Source organism: Ctenopharyngodon idella, chromosome 16, assembly GCF_019924925.1.
Source record: "Ctenopharyngodon idella isolate HZGC_01 chromosome 16, HZGC01, whole genome shotgun sequence".
Lineage (NCBI taxonomy): Eukaryota > Metazoa > Chordata > Actinopteri > Cypriniformes > Xenocyprididae > Ctenopharyngodon > Ctenopharyngodon idella.
In genome coordinates, this window is record NC_067235.1 from 12,077,102 (window position 1) to 12,101,300 (window position 24,199).

At 36.4% G+C, this 24,199-nt stretch overlaps 1 protein-coding gene and 1 long non-coding RNA gene across 2 annotated transcripts; one reads left to right on the forward strand and one right to left on the reverse strand.

The window, feature by feature from the left end:
* Positions 1-345: 345 nt before the first annotated feature.
* Positions 346-21,236, reverse strand: skap2 (src kinase associated phosphoprotein 2). The gene is made up of 13 exons (XM_051865761.1): positions 21,078-21,236; positions 20,286-20,391; positions 20,167-20,192; positions 19,339-19,437; positions 16,189-16,269; positions 16,020-16,103; positions 14,008-14,132; positions 13,858-13,921; positions 13,646-13,756; positions 13,271-13,348; positions 9,465-9,580; positions 899-1,001; positions 346-624 (listed from the first exon to the last, which is right to left on the reverse strand). The coding sequence occupies exons 1-12, from the start codon at positions 21,115-21,117 to the stop codon at positions 909-911; spliced, it is 1,023 nt and encodes a 340-aa protein (XP_051721721.1). The 5' UTR covers positions 21,118-21,236; the 3' UTR covers positions 346-624; positions 899-908.
* On the forward strand, positions 20,399-23,992 carry LOC127497343 (uncharacterized). Its single transcript, XR_007925510.1, has 3 exons — positions 20,399-20,695; positions 21,470-21,582; positions 23,406-23,992. It is a non-coding gene; the product is annotated as an uncharacterized LOC127497343 (long non-coding RNA).
* Positions 23,993-24,199: the final 207 nt, after the last annotated feature.

Below are 24,199 nucleotides of genomic sequence, written 5' to 3' on the forward strand. Positions count from 1 at the left end.
CCATGAAGATACGATCCGATATGCCAAACAGTTCTCCTACAGCAGATAATTAATTCCACATCTGAATAACTGCTATTTGATTTGTTTGTTATGTTCTGCATAAAAAGGTCAGAGATTTTGTTTCCCATCAGTTCGTTATGTACAGCTACATTGTGATCGTACAAACGGCATTTACAGCCTGTGTAGAAACCTGTCTTGTGTTGTCTGTTCCTACAGAGGGATCAAATGGAGTCGCAAATGAAGACATTCCACATCAGCCCTGAAATATTGTGACGCAAGCTCATTACAAAGAACCTTATACGCTGCTGCCACCTGGTGGCTACAATCCAAACTGCTACAAAAGACTACAACGTTTACATGGAAGCTTTATTTCTTAGTTTTTTGCTTAGAACATCATACATTTGAAAGACAAAAAAAGAGATTTACATTCAATCAACAATTCCTATTAAATATTAGAGCACGTTAATTAAATAATTAGAGAAAAGCATCACATCCTTCACTGAACATACAATTAATTGTGCTTTTGAACAGGCAGTTTGATTTACATAGTACATAAAATAATTGAAACACACAGAATGAGATGGCAACTTGTAGAACATGAAGCAGGCAGGTCGTCAGAGATTCCTAGAAATGAACAAAAATGAAAAATATTTGATGTAGGATTTACTTTGATAAATTGACAGAAATGCAACAAGCAACACATTGCATTAAAAATGATATTTGGAAGTAGAAATCCTGAAATAGGCCTAGTATTTTCTTGTCAAACATACTCTAATAATCTGTTTTATTTACAACTTCAAAAATCATTTTTACAGTGTAATAAAACATATAGAAATGAACAGATTGGATATATCAGCGAAGAAAAACAAGGCATATGTGCTGCCATTCATTTACTCACTTCAGATCTCTTACAGCACATACAGCTCCATGAGATACTCCTTAGGCACGATTCCGATGAGCCCTTTCATCTCCCCCACCCACCAACCAAACATGTCGTATTCCTGTAAAAAAAAAAAAAAAGAAAACAGGAAAATTGATAACCACCTTACTCACTCACAGTTGAGGCCAATCAGAGCAGTGACACAATCAGCGAGGTCAAATCTCATAGGTCAGCGCTCAGGGGGATGAAATCTGTCAATATATATAGACAATTTACCCGTTCATCTTCAGGTTTTGCCTCATTTTCTTCTCATACTGTCTCTATCTGTACATCCCTACCCCCTATTCTTTCCGCACCCCTCCCAATCTCCTGCATTCTGTCTATCTTTCCAAGGCCAATTCAAGGACACAAGGCCCCTAGGACCTATAAAGATTACACAAGAGAATGTGAACGGGCGATATATTTCGTATGAAGCACAACAGATCTGTGAGCCCGAGGACAGAGTCCTTTTCTTTACGTATTAAGACAGATCAGCTCTTCTCCAGCTCATGGAAAAGATAACCATAAAGATAAGAACCAGATAAGATCCGTCCATCCGTCTCTCTTTCTTTATTCCATAATTACAAACAGATCACATGGTGCCATTCACTTCAAAGCTACTAAACCCTGTGTTTTTTTCCATGTCCACGATACTCTGTTTCTCACAGATGCCTTCTAAACTTTGGGGTTATACTGAGGCGGATCTGTCAGGCCACAGCGAGTTCTTTTTCAAAAAGGAGAATGTAGGGAGGCAGTGAGAGGAGACTGGACTGAAATAGACCTTAGATGCACTGAAAGTATGTCTGACCAAAGTCTCTTTAAGACAAGTCATTTCATTCGGCGGCCATCTTTGAAACGCCTCTCGGGCATGCAAGTGCAGCTCCTATCTCTTTGAAACATCAAACTCGCCAAAGCCATTCACCAAGCTTTCGATTAAAATTCGAAATAATAGATTCAAAAAACTCAATTTTTCAGGCTGGATCAAGCTAATGCACATGCGCAAGGGGGTGCTGGTGGGTGTTTTAAGGCTGTCAAAGTTAATGTGTGCATATAATATTGTTTCCCAAATGATATTTAACCATTCAGATTTAGCACAACGACAATTAAAAACGCCAATTACCATATATAGACTACTGTTGTATATTGTTTGTGGTCGGAAAATATTTTAATGTACAGTAATACAGTAAAAGCTGTAATATTGTGAAATATTATTACAATTTAAAAGAACTGTTTTCTACTTTAATATATTTTATAATGTAATTTATTCCTGTGATGGCAAAGCTGAATTTTCAGCATCATTACTCCAGTCTTCAGTGTCACATGATCCTTCAGATCATGAGTAAGAAAAAAATCTTACTGACCCAATACTTTTTATACAATAGTGTAATTTCAGAAACAATTATTTTGTTAATTTTGTTTAAATCACACTTAATGTTTCTCCTGTAATCTGGTTTATATGCTTTAAAATATATAGCTGCCTTTATATTTTATAGGAAGGGGGTCCCATAAAAGGCCTTCATTATATTTGGAGTATTTAGCATCAAAAAATGAAAATCCCAGGGTTATTACTATTCTACCTTGAAAAGACAGAATGTTATGTTATAATTGGAGTTATGATTGGAATGGGGTCTCTTAAACTATGATCTGTCCTGAAACAGACATGGCATAGATCACAGGGTTTGTTTTGATTCTGTGTGTGAATTTTAGTTTTGGTGTAGTTACTGTGCTTTGCCTTTGTAGGGCAGTATAGAGAAATCGAGAAGGCCCAAGCTGCAAATCAGCAACATCAACTGTGTTTCTGAAAAAGTTCCCACATAAACACAGTCTCTCATTTGTTGCTCTTGAAAAGAACAGTCAGCTTCAGTGAAACCCTTAAACATCTCAATCCGGGGTCCTCTGACTGACATTTATAGTCTTTTTCTCTCTGACATTCAAGTCTTTGATCTCCCCAAAGCTGACAAGACACTCACTGCTCTTCTACCTTCATCCTTCACCTCACTGTCGGAGAGAAAAACCTCTCCCTGTATGGTTCGGAAAGAGCAATGAGGTTTGAATCATACCCCATCTGAAGTTAAATATGAAGTTTGTGGGCCCCTACTTGACCCCGGCAGCCTAAGTGATTCCTGCTGTATAATGTATAGTGCTCAGCTCCGGCCAGCAAACCTCTTACTGCCTGCGTCCACGTAACTGTCTATAAAACACAGGTCTGGTTATGCAGCTGCTGACAGCTGCCGCAGACACACACACTGTAATGGAGAGTGTCTCTCCACCGCCAACTGTCCTCAATGTGCACTGTCCTCCTCACAAGACTAAAAAGAAAAGGAAAAACTTGTTGAAAGGCCATAGAGTTCAATAAATCTTTCTGTAAAGCTTATATGGAGAATATAATTTAAAATATATTACATTTATACATTCTAATTAAGTCAACTCTATAGATCAGTTGTTTTTAAACTGCTTGTTTTCAGACTTTTCTATTAACAGAAACTAAGTGTTGATGTATTAAATTACATTGTTTAAATCTTGATTAGCTGATAATTGTGATTAATTCAGAGTTATTAATTTAGTATATGAATAATAATTTATTAATTTAAATACTTTTAAGTCATCTTGCGGCCCCTTGGAAGTTTGCTGAGGCCCGCTAGTGGGCCCCAGCTCCATAGTCGAGAACCACTGTGCTATATAAATACATTTGAATGATTAATAATGTAAATAATTTTTAAATAATTTAAATAATTTTTTCATGATAATTTTTAATTTATTAATTAAATTTTTTTAAATACTTCCATTTTAATTAATAATTTAAATAAAATTTTAAAATTAAACTTCTATTATTTAATATTAAATAATATTTATTGTGTGTGTGTGTGTGTGTGTGTGTGTGTATATATATATATATATATATATATACACACACACACACACATAAATATACATACATATTTATATATTTTATTTATAATTAATTTTTTTTAATAATGTTTTTTATATCACACGTTTATATATATATATATATGTGTATATTTAATATTTATATATAAAAAAACGTGTGATATAAAAAACAACATTTATTTTTTTAATAATTATAAATAAATTATATAAATATATATATAAATGTATGCATGTATATTTAATATTTATATATATAAAACATGTGATATAAAAAACAACATTATTAAAAAAAATTAATTATAAATAAAATATATATATGTATATATATATGTATATTTAATATTTATATATATAAAACGCGTGATATAAAAAAAACATTAAAAAAACATCATACCATTATATACACAAACAAACATATATGTTTATATATATATATATATATATTATATATATAAAAAATGTATTTTTTTTTAAATATAAAATATAAGTATCATACTATTTTTCACATTGTCATTGTATAAATTAGTCTTAAAATATATAATATTCTTTATATATATATATATATATATATATTTTTTTTTTTTTTTTTTTTTTTTTTTTTTAAAAACGATCGTCATATTCAGGGGTCTGTGGCATTAAATCGTTTGAAAACTTGTATATAATTGCAGAATAACGCAAGTAAGAGATGAAAGTTAAAAGTGTGAATTTACAAAATCGTATTAACCCCAGACTGTGTGTACTTTTGGAAACAATTATTTTGTTGTCTTTACAATAACGTAAAGATGAAAGTGCAATGTGTTAAAGAGCAGGATTCACACACCTCATCCCACACAGGTCGCCAAATATAGGGCAGTTGTCCGGGCTGTGTGAAACGAGACAGGAAGTGCATATGTGAAAGGGTGAAGCGGAAGCTTCCTGTAGCTGTCCTTTGATACAGACACACCTCATTGACAGAGCAGCGCCTGGTGCCGTGTGTGCGCGTGCAGGAGGGTCAGAATAGAAGGCGAGTGTGACAAATAAGTCTGCAACAGGAAAGCAATGCAGACCTCACACTCCGCCAACATGCCCACACACACACACACACACACACACACAGTGCCCATCTAAGGAAGCCGACATGTAAGGTCACATAGACTTGCTAAATTAGTGTTTAGCAGACAAAAATTACCTTTAAAATATTCTTTATGTATAATTTACTTGATATAAAGATGAATAATTTAAATCCTGCATTATTAAAATTAGGCTATTATTCCATATACAACTGAAATGTTGAGGGTCTTTGAGGTTTACAATGCTGCCGGACCCCAGACGGACCATGTGACGCACTATTTTGACCAAGCATCATTTACAGCACACACTGGCCTGCTTTGAAAAGAAGAGAGCGTGGTGTGTGTGATTTAGGGCCCTGACACCTCCCCCTGGTCTGATGGTCAATACCCTTTCAGAGCCGCTGAGGGTCTGGACAGGAGGGTAAATGGAGGGGGGGTGGGGTGTTAGACTTGCAGCTGCTGCATGGCCAAGGGGAAGGAGGTAGGCCACTAATAGCCCCACTGGCTCGTTCCCCAGACTGCTCTGAATGGCCTGTGAGCCACAGCTGGACACTAAACCCACACCAGCTTTACGGTCATCCGCAAGCCTGGCTGAAGGAAGGGGGAAGGGGCTACGCTACAAAAGAGCGCCTGCAATATTCATGGTAAACCAAGCCGTGCAGTACCCATAAAATGGCACAAATACGACACCGCATCACTGGACTGTGCAAGCAGATCTTTCCCAGCATCGTTTGGCAACGTATAATTATATATATATATATATATATATATATAGCAATGTGATTTAATTGTGATTTATTATTTTTTTTATTCCTAAGAACCAATGTTATTATTTGTACAGAGACAATGCTTTTTACAATTTCAATCCGACCCCAAACAAACCTGGAAGTGAATCAATAAAAATAACTAAATATAAATAAGAACAAAAATAAATAAATAAATAAATAAATAAATAAATAATAGTAATAATAAAAATTATAATATTATAATATATATATATATATATATATATATATATATATATATTAGTAAATAATGAAAACAAAAAATAAAATAAATACATTTAAGTTCAACAAAGTCACTCCACTGATGGACATCATGATCAATCCGGAAGCTTTAATTGTGTTTTTAGTGAAATAAAGAGCAAAACCACACAATCATGTCTTCCAAAGTCTAATTTTCTTCAGGTGATAAGACATGCCGCCTTACTCACTCTAGGCACAAGATGGCAGACTTGCTCTGAAAAACTCAGTCACCCCTGGATCCCATTCAGACCATATTCTGTCATTTTCTGACAGCCTGCTGACTTTTAACAGAATGAGATAATTTCCCCATTGGCATGCTTTATATATCCATTACAAATTATGGATTTTTAGCCACTGGTGAAATTGAATGTCATCTCTATTTCTCCTGAAGATACATTATCTTGCTACTGCACATTCCTGTGTCTCTAGTAAAATGAATATAAATAAATTGGGTAGAATTATGGAAAGCTGCATTCAGCAATTCTTTCTGTCAGCTTCTTTCCCGTGTAATCACTTCTGGAGACCTAAACTTTCACCATTACTTAATGGATCGCACTAGATGACATCATATAGTCATTGCTAGGCCTTTTTAGGGGGGCTTCAGACCACGTATTCATCTCAGCCCTCCTAAAAATCTCAGATGAAGCTGTCAGGCCACTTGAAAATCTCATGTTTGCTGCAGTAAGAAATCAGAGATGATTATATACTTTTTATCAATCATTAAAAAAAATAAATAAAAAAAAGATTGCATTAGATTATAAAACCCTTTGTTCTAATCTGTGGCAGACAACGGCATATGTGGTAATATTATATTATATTATAATATTATATATTATATTCAGTATAGAGCGCTATCCCAGTATACAGCCCTCCAATTCGATCACTGTCAGTTCTAGTGAAATCACAAAAATGCAAATTGCAACCTAATCCGGCACCATTACTGATATACTTATTTACAAAAAGATGCAATTTTGATCTTGGTTAATTTAAAAAATATTGTCAATCAAGGAACATTTGAAATCGCTCACTCTTAACGCAATAAATATTCCTCTGACCCACATCAGCTCATGTTCCAATAAGAAGCCGAGCTTCCATAAGATCCTATAATCAAACTCCATACGAGGGTCAATGAGGGTACACTTATTTCTTTGTCCTGTCTATTAATTTATTAAAAAATACATTACAACGTAATTCACATACACTGACACTTCTTCTATAATGAGTATTTTTAATTAATGTATTAAAATTCATTTTGAAAATAAAACTGTCCTGATATCTTAATGAAGAAATAAAGAATCACATTCTTAAAAAGAAAAACTTATTAAAAGGGACAGTTCACCCAAAAATGAAAATTCTGTCAAACCTCCAGAACCTTCTGTTCTAAACCTGTATAACATTCTTTCTTTTGTGGAGCATAAAGATAATATTTTAAGAAATGTGTTCTCTTTTTGACAGTTTGGTTACAAATACACTTCAGAATATCTTCTTTTGTGTTCCAATACAGGTTTGGAGCAATATGAGGGTGAACTATCAGTTTAGCAATTTGGCTTTATATTTATTTATACTTTCTTTAAATATTTTAACAAAATAAATAAATATATAAATAGATTAATAACTGCTTTTAAATGTCTACAAAAAAAAAAAAAAAAAAAAAAAAGAAAGAAAAAAAAGATGTGGAGGAACCAACAAGCAGAAAAAGGAACACACAGAAAGTGATATCATAGAGTAGTCTCTTGCTGACCTTCAAGAATGTGTGTCAAGGTCAGTAAGTCTCTTAAAATATCAAATATCAAATATGTCATATGACTTTTTAAATTACCAGACAAGGTGAAACTCCTCAAAAACTTAATGATATTTATTAAATAAAAATTAATGATATATGCCTTACAAATATTATGAATTAATATTTAATAAATATCATTAAGTTACCAAGTTGCACCACATGACATTATATATACATAAATATAAATATAAAAAACGTCTATATATATATATATATATATATATATATATATATATATATATTTTAAAATGTCATGTGGTGCAACTCAGTAACTTAATGATATTTATAAAATAATTAATGATATATTTGTCTTACAAATATTATGAATTATTATTTAATAAATATCATTAAGCTACTGAGTTGCACCACATGACTATATATACACATGAAACCAATACCCTTGTAATCAGTGACTTTGCTTACATAATGGAATATCACACATCTCTCAAGATATTTTGGCAAAACAACGTAACCAAATTCAAAGTTATTACATATATATATATATATATATATATATATATATATATATATATATATATGTATGTGTGTGTGTATATAGTTGCAACACATGACATTATATATACACACACACATATATACACACACATATTTGTGTGTGTGTACACTATTATGTGAAAGTACAAGCAAAGCAAGTAAAACAGAATTAGACCTTGAATACAATAAAGGTGAAAGAAACAAACTTGATGGTTATACCACATGACATTTTTAGAGTCATTAAATTGGAACTTTGAAAAATGAAAATGGTATTAAAATTTTTCAAAACCATTTGAATAAAAAGAATATATTTATAAGAATTTGGCACATGTGATCTAGATCATGGACACTTATGTAGTGCATCATTGTCCCACAAAGGTCTTTACAGTTCACTCATCCTGTAGAACAGAGATGATAGGAAAACACCACCATAGCGTCAAAACCTCAAAACCTCTCTTTCTGAAATAAGAAAGCAAGAACATGATTCTAACTTAAGATTTCCAGTTTCTTCTCTGAAGGGCAACAGTGCTAAGTAGACAAACCACAAGATAGCGAGTTTGTTTCTGGAAACGGAGCAGCTTGAGTTGTTTTAAGTAGCCCTGAGAGGTATTGAGCTAATTCTGTTAGCCAGGTACAAACCCCACGGGCAGTACACAGATCTGCACAGCCTGCATATGCATCAGAGCTGACAGGTAGGGGAAGTTTTTAACCAAACTCACTTCTACACCACACCTGGTACGAATAGAGAGGTGGATTCAGCGTTTCCTGAGAACACAGACTACCATTACAGCCATAAATAGTGACTGGCTGAGATGTGTATATGCTAAAGGTCCACGTACAGTTGCCCTTACTGAACATGGCATTGAGCCGTCTTCCAATACTGAAATCCCAACACACACGAGCTTAGTGATGCACACACACAGTGGGCAGACATAGAGAGAAGTGACAGAATGCCACTGGCTGCCAGACTGCCCTGCTCAGGGCCAAGAGCACTAAAATGGTTTCCGTAGTGACAGGACTAATCCCATCACCGAGCACAGAGAGAGGGTGTTTTTAGCTTCCACACTCAGAAACCCCGCTGCCGAGCACACGAGACGCCGAAACTATCCTTTTGCATAATATACGTGTTATCCAGATGTCACAGCATATTTTTTCAACAATGTTTTTTTGCAAATTAATGTTTTCCTGCTGACGTCTAACAGGGCAGGGTAATAAACATTTAAATATTATTTCTGTCCTCGATCACGTGGGTCGTGACAACTGCGGCGAGTCTGGAAGTTTCCAGGCCACGGCTCCTGACTTACCTTGCTGAGGATGTAGATGGTGTCTCCTCTCTTGAAGGACAGCTCATCGGGGTGGTCGCCAGCACAATCCCACAAGCCCTGGAAGTAGTTTTCATAGTCTGTGCTCTTGTTCACTGCTGCAGGGGATAGAATAATAGAAGATTGAATCACTTGCTACCAAATGAAGATGAAGAATTGTGATAACATTTCATCCGTTCCAATACACACTCTCAATTTATGCATCACAAAATGCCCAGCAAGCAATTTTGTGTTTAAAAGACATCCAAACACAGCTCTGATGTCTAGGCAAAAACAAGGGTGTTTTTAGTAAAAATTTAATAGAGGAAATGAAACCAATACCCTTGTAATCAGTGACTTTGCTTACATGATGGATTATCATCTCGCAAGATATTTTGGCAAAACGACATGTAACCAAATTCAAAGTTATTTTGGCTAGAGGTGGGTTACTCATAGCAGGACTATATCTGGTCTATAGTTAACCGAGACGGTGAAATGACAGCTATTGCTTGCTGGGTGTTAATAATGGGCAGTACAAATGGTGATTGTTAGGTTGTTGGTTTGATCCCTGAACACCATCTCATCTGTCTGTCCATGCATGTACACTGCTCAAAGATTAGGGGTCAGTAAGATGTCTTTGAATGAATGTTGAAAGTCTCTTATGCTCACTAAAGCTGCATTTATTTGATTCAAATACAGTAATAACTGTAATATTATGAAATATTATTACAATTTAAAATAACTGTTTTAACTTTAATATATTTTAAAGGGTAATTTATTCCTATGATGGCAAAGCTGAATTTTCTGTTCTTTAGTGTCACATGATCCTTAAGAAATCATTCTAATATGCTGATTTGGTGCTCAAGTAATAGTTCGTCTAATTATCATCAAAGTTGAAAACAGCTGTGCTGCTTGATTTTGTGGAAAACGTGATGCATCTTTTTCAGGATTCATTAAAGGGATAGTTCTCCCAAAAATGAAAATTTGTCATCGTTTACTCACCCTCAAGTTGTTCCAAACCTGTATGAGTTTCTTTCTTCGGTTGAACCCAAAAGAAGATATTTTGAAGAATGTTGGTAACCAAACAGTTGACGGTAGCCATTGACTACCATAGTATTTTTTTTTTTCCTGCTATGGAAGTCAATGGCTACCGTCAACTGTTTGGTTACCAACATTCTTCAAAATATCTTCTTTTGGGTTCAACCGAAGAAAGAAATTCATACAGGTTTGGAACAACTTGAGGGTGAGTAAATGATGACAGAATTTTCATTTTTTGGGAGAACTATCCCTTTAATGAACAAAGTTCAAAATAACAACATCTAGTTATAAAATAGAAATCTTTTGTAACATTATACATACCTTCAGTATCACTTTTGATCAATTTAATGCGTCCTTGCAGAATAAAAGTATTAATTTCCTTTAAAAAAAACTTTTAAAAAAGGTAGTGGATAATTCCAAACTTTTCTCTACATGATTTAATATGGTACTATACACATTTAATATGTGGCTTAAAGTGTCCCTGCTAAGTTTCTTTATCCACCAAGGGGTCATTGGTTAAAGACCCTCAGTATAAGTGTTTTTCTGGCTCAGAAAGTTCCACTAGTGGGCAGCAGAGAGTATAAATTGCTGAGCTGTGGCTGCAGAGGTGGGATGAAACTAACAAACCCTCTAATGAAAGGCCCTTCATTACAGCTGCACCATATTGTAAGTTAACATGTAATGTTACAGGCCATACTTGTTGAAAGTTAACATTTTGTTCATCTGAGATGGCAAAAAAAAAATAATAATAATAATTATAACCTTGAGTTTAAACGATTAGTTCACTTCAACTAATTAAATTTTCCTGATAATGTACTCACTTCATATCATCCAAGATGTTTTTGTCTTTCTTTCTTCAGTTAAAAAAGAAATTAAGGTTTTTGAGGAAAACATTCCAGGATTTTTCTCCATATAGTGAACTTCAATGGCTACCAATGGGTTGAAGGTCCAAATTGCAGTTTCAATGCAGCTTCCAAGGGCTCTACACAATCCCAGATGAGGAATAAGGGTCTTATCTAGGTCATGCGTGACGTAGGCGGAAGTAGGCCAAAAAACTCATTTTCTCCTTCAACATCATTGTTTTACCTTTTTTTATAAACTTGACTTAGTCTTTGCACATTCGCTTTGTAAACACTTGCTTTGTACTTCCGCCTACGTCACTTGTGACCTTTCCAACGTGATTACGTAATGCATCGCAGAGCAGTGCAAGACGAGCATTTGTGGTTAAAAAGTATATACATTTTTTTTTTTTTTTAGAAAATGACAGATCGTTTCACTAAACAAGACCCTTATTCCTCGTCTGGGATCGTGTAGAGTCCTTTGAAGCTGCACTGAAACTGCAATTTGGAGCTTTAACCCGTTGGTAGCCATTGAAGTCCACTATATGGAGAAGAATCCTGGAATGTTTTCCTCAAAGACCTTAATTTCTTTTTGACTGAAGAAAGAAAGACATAAAGATCTTGGATGACATGGGGGTGAGTAAATTATCAGGAAATTTTAATACTGAAGTGAACTAATCCTTTAAGTTTCAGTCTCTTATTTTTTATCTCTTTTTTTCTATCTCGAAACTGAAGCATTGTTGATGAAATATGTTAAACTGTCATTTCAGGTAGATTTGCTGTAGGGTTAACAGTTAACTCGCTCTTGCTGTAGAGCATTATTTATTCATATTTACTAATCTATGTTGTCTGCCCAATGGCAGCACCATGAGTGGGTTTTCAAGAAAAGTGCTTTCTTATAAAAAAAAAATAAAATAAAAAAAAAATACCCCTAAAGGTAAATATCTTGCAACAGACTTTATAGCTGGCAGATTCCCCAGCTATGCTGATTTGGCAGATTATTATAATTATTTTCTAAATATAACCATACCCACTGCTGCTTTATGATTTTATTTAGGGCTGCATCTTAAAACAAGCGGCATTAGTGTTACACCTGCTGCAGTGGTCTGGTCTCAGTAGTTACATAAATGCATCCAGAATTTTAAAACATTATGTAAAAAGAAAAACCCTATCAAAACACGACAACAAACACTAATAAAGAAAATTCATATGATAATCTTGCTTCCCAGGATCTGTGAAGCCTGTAGTTTTCCCTCCATTATGGCTCTTTGTAGTGCTCTAGCTGGCCTCCTCCCCTGAGCATCTGTCACAAGATCCTGCCTCAGCCATCGTTTCTGTCAGCAGGACTTCCTGTGCTGTGAGCCTGGAGCAGAGGGCCATGGTGGGCCACAGTGCACCAATGGAGTCAGCTTCCTGCCAGTGCCTACCAACCCCTGCCCAGTGCCCAGCACTCGGCAGGATACGTGCTTCCCTCACACAGGGACAGAAAAACCACTAAACCATTTTTAAATAAAAACTGCGATGATGGCGAGAGTATTGTTTGGCGTTTGTCTTACCAATGAACATTACGTCAAAATAAATATCATTACTTTAAGAAAAAGATAATAAAAATTCAGCAAGAATTCCAGGTGTCTTCCTGAAGGCCCTTCCTGTGGTCCAGACAACCTTCCCACTCCTGTCATCAGTGTTACTTCTCCATCTAACCTCCCAAATCCATATGTACCTGCAATATCCTGAAATGATTGTCATTTAAAGACCTTATCCCTTTCCTTTTCTTTTTCCCCCCCCTATATTTGTCCTTATTTTATATTTTAAAAAAAAAGTTGGAGAGACAAATGAGAGCCACCCGGACAGATCTGGGAGTCTGTGTGGTGTTATGGGACAGCAGGGCAGGTAGGGGATGGACAGGCCTGGTGACCTAGTGGTAATTACCTGTCACAGGGGTAGATGGTGGTGGAGGTTTGTTGGCCAGGGTCACTGTTGGTTTAACAGGCTGGGGTGCTTCTTCCTCTGAAAGGGAGAGAATAGATATGCCAGTCAGAGCGGAGGGAAATGTACCAAATTCACAATTTCTGTAGCCATTTTCCACCATATCAATAGGGGAATCAACCTCAGAGGTTTTTACATTAATATTCATGTTGATTATCAATATCAAAATTAAATAAATCATAATAAAATACTTTATAATATAATATAATATAATATAATGCACTTCAGAATCCCTGTGACCCTTCGTAGGATAAAATAAAATAAAATAAAATAATTATCAGATGAATACACAAACAAATATGAAATTTAGGTGCAAACCGGGAAGTTCTTCATAGATGTCATCATCGATAATTGCTGGCATGGCTGATTGGGACATAGTTAAGCAGTCATCATATTCTTCTTCATCTTCAGGAATGATTCCACCCATGTCTGAGTGAAACAAATATACAAGGCATTATGCATTTGTGCAAAAAAGACACCTGCTAGACTAAATTTAGTGATTGAGAGTGTTTTATGATGCACAGTACTACCTTTAATCAAAAAGTCAATGTGCTCCACCCACTCTTTTGCATCTTTCTCCGACGCAGCACAGAACTGTAGCAAAAAGGCGTTATAAGAGATAATCATCCGATGACAAGAATAAACACTGCATGTTTTACATGAAATGAGAGGTGACCAACCTGATATACACGCTTGTCTGGAGCTGAGATCTCAAAGCAGCAATCTCGCTTTGCATCTTTCCGCAGGGTGTTGTTCATTTTGACGGTGTATCCGACAATATTAAACTCTCCCTTCTGCTGTTTATCTAGTGAACATTACTGCAGATTATTCAATGGTCCGATTCAAGAAAAGAGAAACTGAATTCAGGGCTACATTTAATTGGTGATGACCAGTGTTGGATGACCAATGCATTACAAGTAATGTGAGTTATGTAATCAGATTACTTTGTTTCAAGTAACTATTAAAATAACGCATAACTTTTAAATTTACAACAAAATATTTGAGTTACCTTTTCAAATAAGTAAAGCAAGTTACTATGTTTTCCCATGTATTGACTGACATCTCTCCTGTCTCCATTTTGAGAGAAATCAGGAGTGCAGAAGTGTTGTGTGCGTGTGTAAACATGATGGTTACTGTAGTTTAGAATAAATACGAGCATGCATTTACCTATCTCACTTGCACAAATCAGTATTTCTCAAAATTAATAAAAACAGTGAAATGCAAACTTAGAATATTAAGCAAACCTGCAATAATTAAATATGCTAAATTAAACAAATATACTCTATGTATTTAATATCACTTTATTAACCTATGTCTTTGCTGCTAACCTTCAATGATTCAGTTCAACCATACTAATAAGTAAAAATAATTTTAGATAAACATTACATTTATGTTTATTTTTTTGTTTATTTTTATTGTGTGTTGAACTTTCTTCTCCTTTCCTATTTTTCTGCAGTCCAGAATGGCAGCAGAGCTGAAAGGTTTGTTTGTTTGAGCTGCGCCCTCTACTGTACGGGAGTTTAATTTGCATTTCCTTCAGCCTGAGGCTTATTCATTTCACTTTTGGTGTGAAATAGGGGTTGAACGACTTCAGATTTTTTTTTTGAGTCAACATTTATTTGATTAAAGTTGAGTCGACTAATCGCTTGATGACGTCACTGATGAACAAATAAGCCTGAACCTCAATCTGAGACTCGAACACGGGTGGCCTTGTGTACAGCTATGGCATAGCGCTACCCACAAGGCTATTGCTCCTACATAAGAGCTTATTTATATCAGTTCTTTTGTATTTGGGTCGTAACATTTCTCACAGATTTCTGCTCGTTCTAAATCAGATACAGATAAAGTAGCACAATAAGATTACATTTATTTAAATGCATTAGTGTGAGAGCGATTGCATGTGTGAATTAATTCTACCTGGCAGCGTCACTCTACTAATAGTGAAGCTGTGGGGGATTTAGTTACTAAGAAATATATGCTAGAACTTTTCAGTTTCTAAGGTATTTTATTGATAAATCACAGAACAGTGTTGACCATACATCTCTGCGCTACTGAATGTTTCTGTGTGCACGCGATCTGCACGTGATGTGCGAGCTACTGTCTGTATTTATGTGTGTGCGTTACAATGCAGCAGCACATTAGTTTAGAACGGCGATTAACTAACATGTACAATAAGCTGTTTAAAACCTGATCAATATTGAGCATCCAGATGTATAATCAAACATATCTTGTGGAGCCCTCTTGGAGTATGCATTTATTTGTCGTTTTAACTGTTAGAAACAGAGCGTAAAAGTGGACTTCAAAGATTTCTTATCCTGTTGCCCCCTCTATAGGCCATGATCAGCAACTAGTCAAAGCTTAAAGTCAAGCTTAAGACTAGTCAAGCTTAAAGCGTCATGGCAGAGCATTAAAGTCGACTAGTCGATTAGTCGACAAGTCTGTGCAACCCCTAGTGTGAAATGGCCTTTACATTTGCCAAAAATAAAACTGTTTTATATTTTAACTGTTAAAACAAACAATCAAACCCAGCCTAGATAATGCAAAAGTAATGTAACACATTACTTTCCATAAAAAGTACCGCAATTAGTTACTTTTTTTAGAGAGTAACGCTATATTGTAATGCATTACTTTTAAAAGTAACTTCCCCCAACACTGGTAATGACACATCTGATCATAATAGTAGCCTTCCCACCTTTTTCACTTCCATAGTAGTAGAATATGTTGCTGCTTAAGGCGCACCATCTCTTCTGCCACTCATTGCCAAAGAAGCTGTGATCTATAAGAAGTCAAAGGGAGGTTATTTTTTTCCATGTTTTTTTTCCCCCCTCACAAACAACCTGTTTGTAAACACAGTAACCTACCCTTTCGGCGCTTCTCCAGGTAGCCACTCTTAAAAACAGATTGAAGATCTTGAGCTGCCACCGCAGGAGACTGTTGAACTCCTGATTTCAACAAACAGATGGAAACAAAAAGTTATTAAATCTTACTTGCTTTTTTATGACTAGCAGTGAGGAATCCACAAAGAGGAGCACCTGTCTTCACAACAAATTTAATACATTTGCTAAAGGCAACCAGAAAGCTACTTCCACCCCCTTCAGTTTTACAAATCAAAGGTCGATGTCAAGCGAGACTAAAGTTAGCAGAGATTCAAACCCCGGATGGACTGGATAGAGTTTCATGCACCGATCTGTCAGGTACAGCAGTATGTGAAACAGATGCATGGTCTGTTTTCAAAGCAAACCTCCCCTCTCGTTTACACTGCCCTCCCCTCTCTTGTGTACACACTACCATCGCATTGCTGAATGAGTTTGAGTGAGCAGAGCAGTGTTATGAATGACACCAGCAATTGTGGAATGTTTGCAATTATGTATAAAGTGCTGTCAAGGGAGCATGACACACGCTGACTGCGAAAAGTAAACTAAACACCCTCAGTGCTAAAGCTGATTTCTGTTAAATCTGGTAGAAAAATGTCTGGTAGAACAACTTCCAAAGAAAACATAAATCATGTGGTCGTTTAATACAACCAATGGCAAAACACTCAAAAAAAGATAGCATTTTGGATAATACTCATTGGCACAGAGTGTCACTTGATTTTCTGTCCCTTATTGTAAAATAAAAACAAACAATTAAAATAAAAGCATTACAGACACTATTTATTCTAAAGTTTGGGATCAGAAAGATTTTTCAGTATAAGAAAAAAAGATTCTTATGTTCACCAAGGCTGTGTTTATTTGATTAAAATACATTTAAAATACATTGTCCTTGATTCTGATTGGTCAATAGCTGTGTTTTATTCACGCTTCACCCAACGGTTCCGTGTATCACTACACAACACCCTTAGAAACCACTCTTAGCAATGCAAACTGTATGTTCTCGATTGATATTGTTCATTGAAGCTTACTGTATTATGTAGAAGAGTATTGTGAGAAAGAGATCGAGTGAGTGAGTTTATTACCTGCATTCAGATTTAGCATTTTCCTTCAGGTCAGTCCTATGTTCACAATAAAAAATCTGTTTAAATGTCCGCTGTATTATCTTGTCCTTTTAACAGTTAAGGGGTTTTCCCATGACTGACAGCGCTAGTCAAAGCATTTGTCAGTAGTGTCTTTTTCAGTGTTCACAACAATTCTTTTCTTTTCAATATAAAAGTCTTCGCTACTGACTGACACACTCTTAAAGACAGTCTTTGCCGCCATCTAATGGCGTAATAATGTAACTTCTGTTGCTGTTCACGGTCAGGGACTATTTTTTCCAGCGGAAGGAAGACTTTTAGTGATTTCACTTCATGAAAGTTGCATTGATACATATATTTTTTGGCTTTAATATTTTTATTGTGTGGTAACCATTTTATAAAAGCAATAAGGCACTCGAGGCTTGTGCTGTATCGTAAATAAGTCAAGGCTGAAGGGGTTGCAGCCTGCAGGCACTCCGCTTCACGTCGTGCTTAACAACGCCCTTCAGCCGTGACTTTTTCATGATACATACACATACATATACATATATACACACACATAATCAAGAAATCTTATAAATAATCTTATTATTATTTGAAAATGGTTGTGTTGCTAAATGAAGTATGGCAATTGAGTCTCTTTTTCAGGATTTGTTGATGAATAGAAAGTTTGAAGAACAGTTGTTTTAAATAGAAATATTTTCTAACATCATAAATGTCTTTACTGTCACTTTTGATCAGCTGAATGTGTCCTTGGCTGAATAAAAGAATCAATTTCTTTGAAAATCATATTGATCCCAAACATTTGAACTGTAGTGTAACACAAAACCACCCATAACTATGAGCAATGACTTAAAACATCTAATATGAACAACAACCTTTGAATGTACTTTATCCATGTTACAACGCTAACTTCAAAAGCAGCAAATGCGGTTGCCAAAGGCTGCAAATAAATAGTGACGACATGCTTTGCTTTCATCTTCAGCTATAAAATGAGCTTCCTTTTCATGGGCTGTATGTATAAACAGTAAAAACTTACAGCTCTCAAACAAGTTACAGAGGTGAAGCTCTCACTCTGAACACATAAAGCCTTAGATGTGTGTGTTGTGACACCTTTTTTCATTAGAAGAAATCTCACATAAAATGACAAACTCTCTGCCTTTACCCAAAAATAGCAGCATTATCAGTTGCATGAGCTCATAACTTCACTTGCTTTAGTAAATTTGTCCAAAATAAATAGGTTCAAATATCTGTAGTGTGCACTAAGAGGCTTCGTTCCCATCTTTGAGCTGAACAGCTGTTCTCTCTGGCAAGCACAGGGCAAAAGGACCTATAAAACACATGAGTGCACTAGAGCTGTAAACCTCTTCCTACCATATACACACACACAAACCACTCCCAGCCTGCACCCTACCCTCTTGATTCTGTGAGTTTGCAATAATCGGATATGTGGCATGACTCAAAACGAGTCGGATGAATTAGATTTCCTTGAATGTAAATTCTACCAAAAGCGTTCATTTAGCAGAAGCTAATAAAACAGAAGCCTGAATTGACATTGGCTGTGGGCGGCATTGTCTGAGCTGGAGGCCATAAACCATTTGCTCAGAGACAAAAGAGAGCTAAATCTTTGACGACTGTGCCTTCAAACCGTTCCTGAGACTGTTGCCGGGTTACATCAGTCTTTCAAGCACCTCATTCAGCTTTTGTGTTCTTCTACCACTACTAAAAAATCCTAGACAGGACATGACAAAGGACTGCCACAATGATACTGTGTTATGACAGCTGAGGCTGCAGAAAAGATGATAAGTGATTCATTCACAACCGGAATGAGTTTTTTTGTTTCTTAATTTATGTGAATTCTGTACAAATCTGTGTACACAATGAATTGCTATGATTCTTTTATAATACTCACAGTTACAAACTTAGCAGGAGAGAAATCAAGGGTACAGTAGCTCAGTCACATGATACTCCCGTCTCACCAGTTCTTGCAGATGCTCCATGCTCCTCCTCTCTTGTAACACTTTTAATATTGCAATAAATCCCACAATTTTCCACTCACCATCATAAGCGTTTTCGTCATCCCTGTCAGCCTGCTCTGAGTGCAGTGATCCTCCATCGTTGGTGTCTGCTTCATCTGGCTCTGGGAACTCTTCGTCTCCTACACAACAGATTCTTCATCAGCATTCCCAAAAAGAGGCAGCTAGGAGGCCACATTTGCAATCCTCCACCAGAAAAAGACATTAAGATTCTCTAATTCAGATATTATGTATGTTGCTTGCAGGTACATGGTGCCTGGGAGGTGAAGCATGTTTGAACCAGTGATCTCCAGTTGCATGCAGCATTGAGTGGCACTCAGCCATGTTGTCTAGATATTCACTAGAGACTCACTTTGCATAGATTTGAGATATTGATACGGAAGATCTCCTATAACACTTGTAACACATTTCCTGATAATTTCATATATTAAAAAACATACTGATGGAAAATTATGCACATGTTTGTGGTATAATATTGAACTTGAGCAAAAAATTGGTCACATTGCAATGGGGGTAATAGTGCAGCTGTAAAGTGTTTCCTTCCCCACAAATGCTAAACTGTACCTAGCCCTCTACCCACATCTCAACTGTAGGAAACACAAAATTGATCAGTCTTTATGTGCTGGCTTAAAGCTTTTTTTAAAGCACTCTTTTCATATGTTCCCATCAGGAGATGTTTGCATATCATGTTTAAGTAATCAAATTCAATGAATGCTAACTAACTGTATGTTGCAGCACATAGTAGCCTACAGCATACTAGGGAAGTACTAGTTCACTTCAACATGCTTGTATTTTAGCACCTCCCCTAGACACAGGCACATTGACAAACATACAAGCACATCAAAACTTACGTTTGTCCTTGAATTCTTGAGAGTAACTGGAACAGAGACAAATGGATTTGTTGAATACTATATCATCATAGAGTCAAAAACATATTCAGGCACATGTATTGCTACTATCTGCCTCGTACCTCGTTTTCACATCTTTAATGCGCTTGATAAAGGCATCCTTTTTCTCTTTTGCTTTCTTGCTCAAATTCTCCCCTTTAAGGACATCCGTCAAAAAGGTTTCCAGATCTGAAAACAGACACTGTTTAAACGCAGCATCTTCTTGTCATTTTGCACCCTTGAATTCCTCAGCAGAATTACGACTATTCCAAACTAATGACAAACTAGCGAGTAGGCTTTAGGCTACATTCTTGCTGGAAAAATCCATACTCATTGGCCAAAAACAACCCAACTACAGTCAACCTGCTTTTCTGGAACATGATAGCTGGTCAACCAGCTAATAACAACAACCTAATTACGAGCATAAACCAGCTAGAAACCATCTACCATTTTCAAAAACATCGCTAGCATCATAATCTGGAGTTTCCAACAGGTATGTTACCGACTCAAACTTTAAAAATATATATATTTTTTTTCTTGTGCAGCTTTCATCTGCAGTTGAAACTTAACATAGATTTTTTTTTTACTATAATAACTGCTTAGTAATAAAAACAACACGTTAAAACACAAAATAAATCTATCCGCGCCAGAAAATAAATAAACAAAGACTACTTTATGCTCAAACAACTACAAGGAAATATTCACATCACAACGTCTATCGGTAGACTAAACTTCCTCTTTTCAGCCAAGTATGAACAGAAATAAATGTAGGCTACTATAAATGGGGACAGAAAAAAATATTCTGATCTGATTGCGCTCGAGACCTAAACGTTCGCTTTATCAACCATTGTTTTACCCAAATATTGCGACAGTACCTGAAATGAGTGTTGTTAATTCTTCTGGGATGGACCTCATTGTGATAAACCGCTTGACCCAGCAAGATAGCCTTCGAAACACGGAAGTTACAAGTGGACTGTGAAATACGGAAGAGGCAATAACATACCCTGCAGAAACCACTATTCAAAGTAGACAGTATTATTCATCACGCCTGCTCCAGCAGAAACATTTGGGTACCTCAAACAGTGCACTCACTGGGGAATCACACGCTTCCTCATCCAGTTTTACGTCCTCGGTTTGACAGGAATAATACTTATAAAGAACACTTTACATTAGTAATTTCACTGCTTTTATTGCATTATTCATTACATTGACATTCATTGAATATTGTGACGGTGATACTAGCTGTTTACATTTGGTGTTTCATTAGCATGAGAGCGGAAAAACAGGGGAAAGATACAGCATGCCTATCTAATCTGAATCTAAAGAGAAAAACTTCACTACTTCCATTGCCAAGCGGCAATCCTCATTTCGTGACTTTGGGTAAGTAACTGAATTTGAACTGTACCTTTGTATACATTCACTGCTGGTGCATTAAAAGATTTTAGTGAAAGGATCTAAGGACCTTTCAGAGATATAGGCCTGCTGTTTGGCGTGGGGCCCACTTATCCTGAGGAGGGAGGCAGGTGAAGAATGGGGGTGATGAACAGCTTTCATAGGAAAACACATAGCTATCCATCTCCATCTGGCTCTGTGCGCACTCTCTTTCTCTCTCACACACACTCTGTGCTCTTCTGCTGTTTCACAGAGATTACTGCAGAGAACAGATCCTTGCCAGGAGACCTGCACTCTGTCATCTTCTCAAAGTACTTCTCTTAGAGGATGATAAGGAGAGGAATTTGGTTTTTGAGGGGTTTAATTTTTAAGAATATGGAAAAAATGTATTTTGCTTGTTATAATTGGAAGGGGATGGATACTGGTTTTGCAGACAAGCCTAGTGATATATTTATGCACACAAGCAAAAGAGACTATTCATAGGAATGTCTCAAATTAAAGATTAAAAGGTTAATTTACTTTATAAAAGTATTGGCTGGTGTTCAACACTGATATCCTGCATGCTTGTTCACTCGGCTTGAGCGCTGCTTGAACCTCATTTGACCTGGCCACAGATCCATCTGGCGTGGAGGGGGAAAGAGAGGTGAAGTGCCCTTTGACCTTTTGAAGGACAGGGGAGCAGCTTCGTATCTCATGCTCCTCGGCCGTGCCTGTTTGATCTGGACTCACCTCAGTTCACACGTCTCCGCTTCTGGCCCCAACCCTCAAGTGGAGGAATGTGTGCAAGTGTTTTAAAGGGTTAGTTCAACCAAAAATGAAAATTCTGTCGTTAATTACTCCCCTTCATGACGTTCCAAATCAGACCTTCGTTCTTCTTTGGAACACAAATTGAGATATTTTTGATGAAATCCAAGCAGTTTCTGATCCCCCATAGAAAGCAACGCAATTACCACTTTCAAGGCCCAGAAGGGTAGTAAAGAAATCGTTAAAATAGTCCATGTGACTACAGTGGTTCAACCTTAATGTTATGAAACGACGAGAATACTTTTTGTGCGCAAAAAGAAAAACAAAAATAACAACTTTATTCAACAATATCTTCTCTTCCATGTCATTCTCATACGTTGTTTATGTCCAGCGCTCACAGGTTCTATGTCAGAACGCCGGCTCATTATTGGCTGGCTCCTGCGTTAGCATCGTGGTGCTCACGTGGACAGCGTCGGAGACTGACACGGAAGAGAAGAAATTGTTGAATAAAGTCGTTATTTTTTTTAGCGCACAAAAAGTATTCTCATCGTTTCATAACATTAAGGTTGAGCCACTGCAGTCACATGGTCTATTTTAATGATGTCTTTACTACCTTTCTGGGCCTTGAAAGTGGTAATTATGTTGCTGTCTATGGGGGATCAGAAAGCTATCAGATTTCATCAAAAATATCTTAATTTGTGTTCCGAAGATTATCAAAGGTCTTACGGGTTTGGAACGACATGAGGGTGAGTAATTAATGACAGAATTTTCATTTTGGGGTGAACTATCCCTTTAATGCAGTTAACATGGTACATTAGTATCATCATCTTTATTAAATTAGGCATATTATACTTCTCTTCATCCCAAAGTTCTAGCATAATACTTTATTGTTTTCTCTAAGAACAATGTTTTAATCATTTTTGGTTGACATGACTCTGTGGTAGCCAGCACTGTCATGCTAGTTCGTATGGAAACCGCAGACTGCCAGATTCTGATTCATTCCTTTTTCTGTGTCAGCTTTGTGACTTGAGTCTGTAACATTTAGCCTTGCTTTGGTTTTGTTTCAGAAAGCTGGTAGAGAATAATTCGTTTATTGGAAGAACACAAGCAGTACTGAATAGAAAATTTTATGGCAGCCGAGTGAAGACATACTAGCCTTGAAAACATACCTGAGATGAATGAGGTCACCAGCAAATACTATGACATGTGACAGGTAAGTCATATCTGAATTAGACCACCTGAACAGCCCCCGAACATGAAGGAAGAACATCTGAGGGCATGCTCTTGCCACTGTAATTCACACTGCCTGTAGGGTGCAGGGGTATCTGTGAAGTTCAACTTTGTGATGGATGAGATGGTGTTTTTGCCCCTTGGCCTCTGAGGGATTAGGCTGCTCAGGTGTTGTTTTTAAAAGACTTAGAATTAGCTTACATTTAAACATTTAAACTGTCTTTTGACACCACTTTCACCACCTGTTTTCTGGAGAGAAAAAGGTCTGGGCCCCCTGGATTGAACCTTGAGTTTACATTTAATGTTTCATGTCAACAAATGAATTCACGCAGCAATCATAAGTCATATCTGAAATGTACATTTGTAACTGTTGTAATTGTGTGACTCTTTGGCAGGGCTTTGATTATTAATTACTGTAGATATATTCATGAAGCTTTTGCCGTGTCTCTGAGTGACTCAGTTCCACAGGGAGCAGTAACCAGTCTTTTGATTCAGCAGTACACACTGAGGCCTCGGTTGCAGCCTCAGGAAGAAAAACACTTTTATGTTAGATGAAAAGAGATGTTTGAGAAGCAGACCACGTAAGTGCAACTAGAAGAAGAATAATTGCATACTTCAGGAATTCCATAAA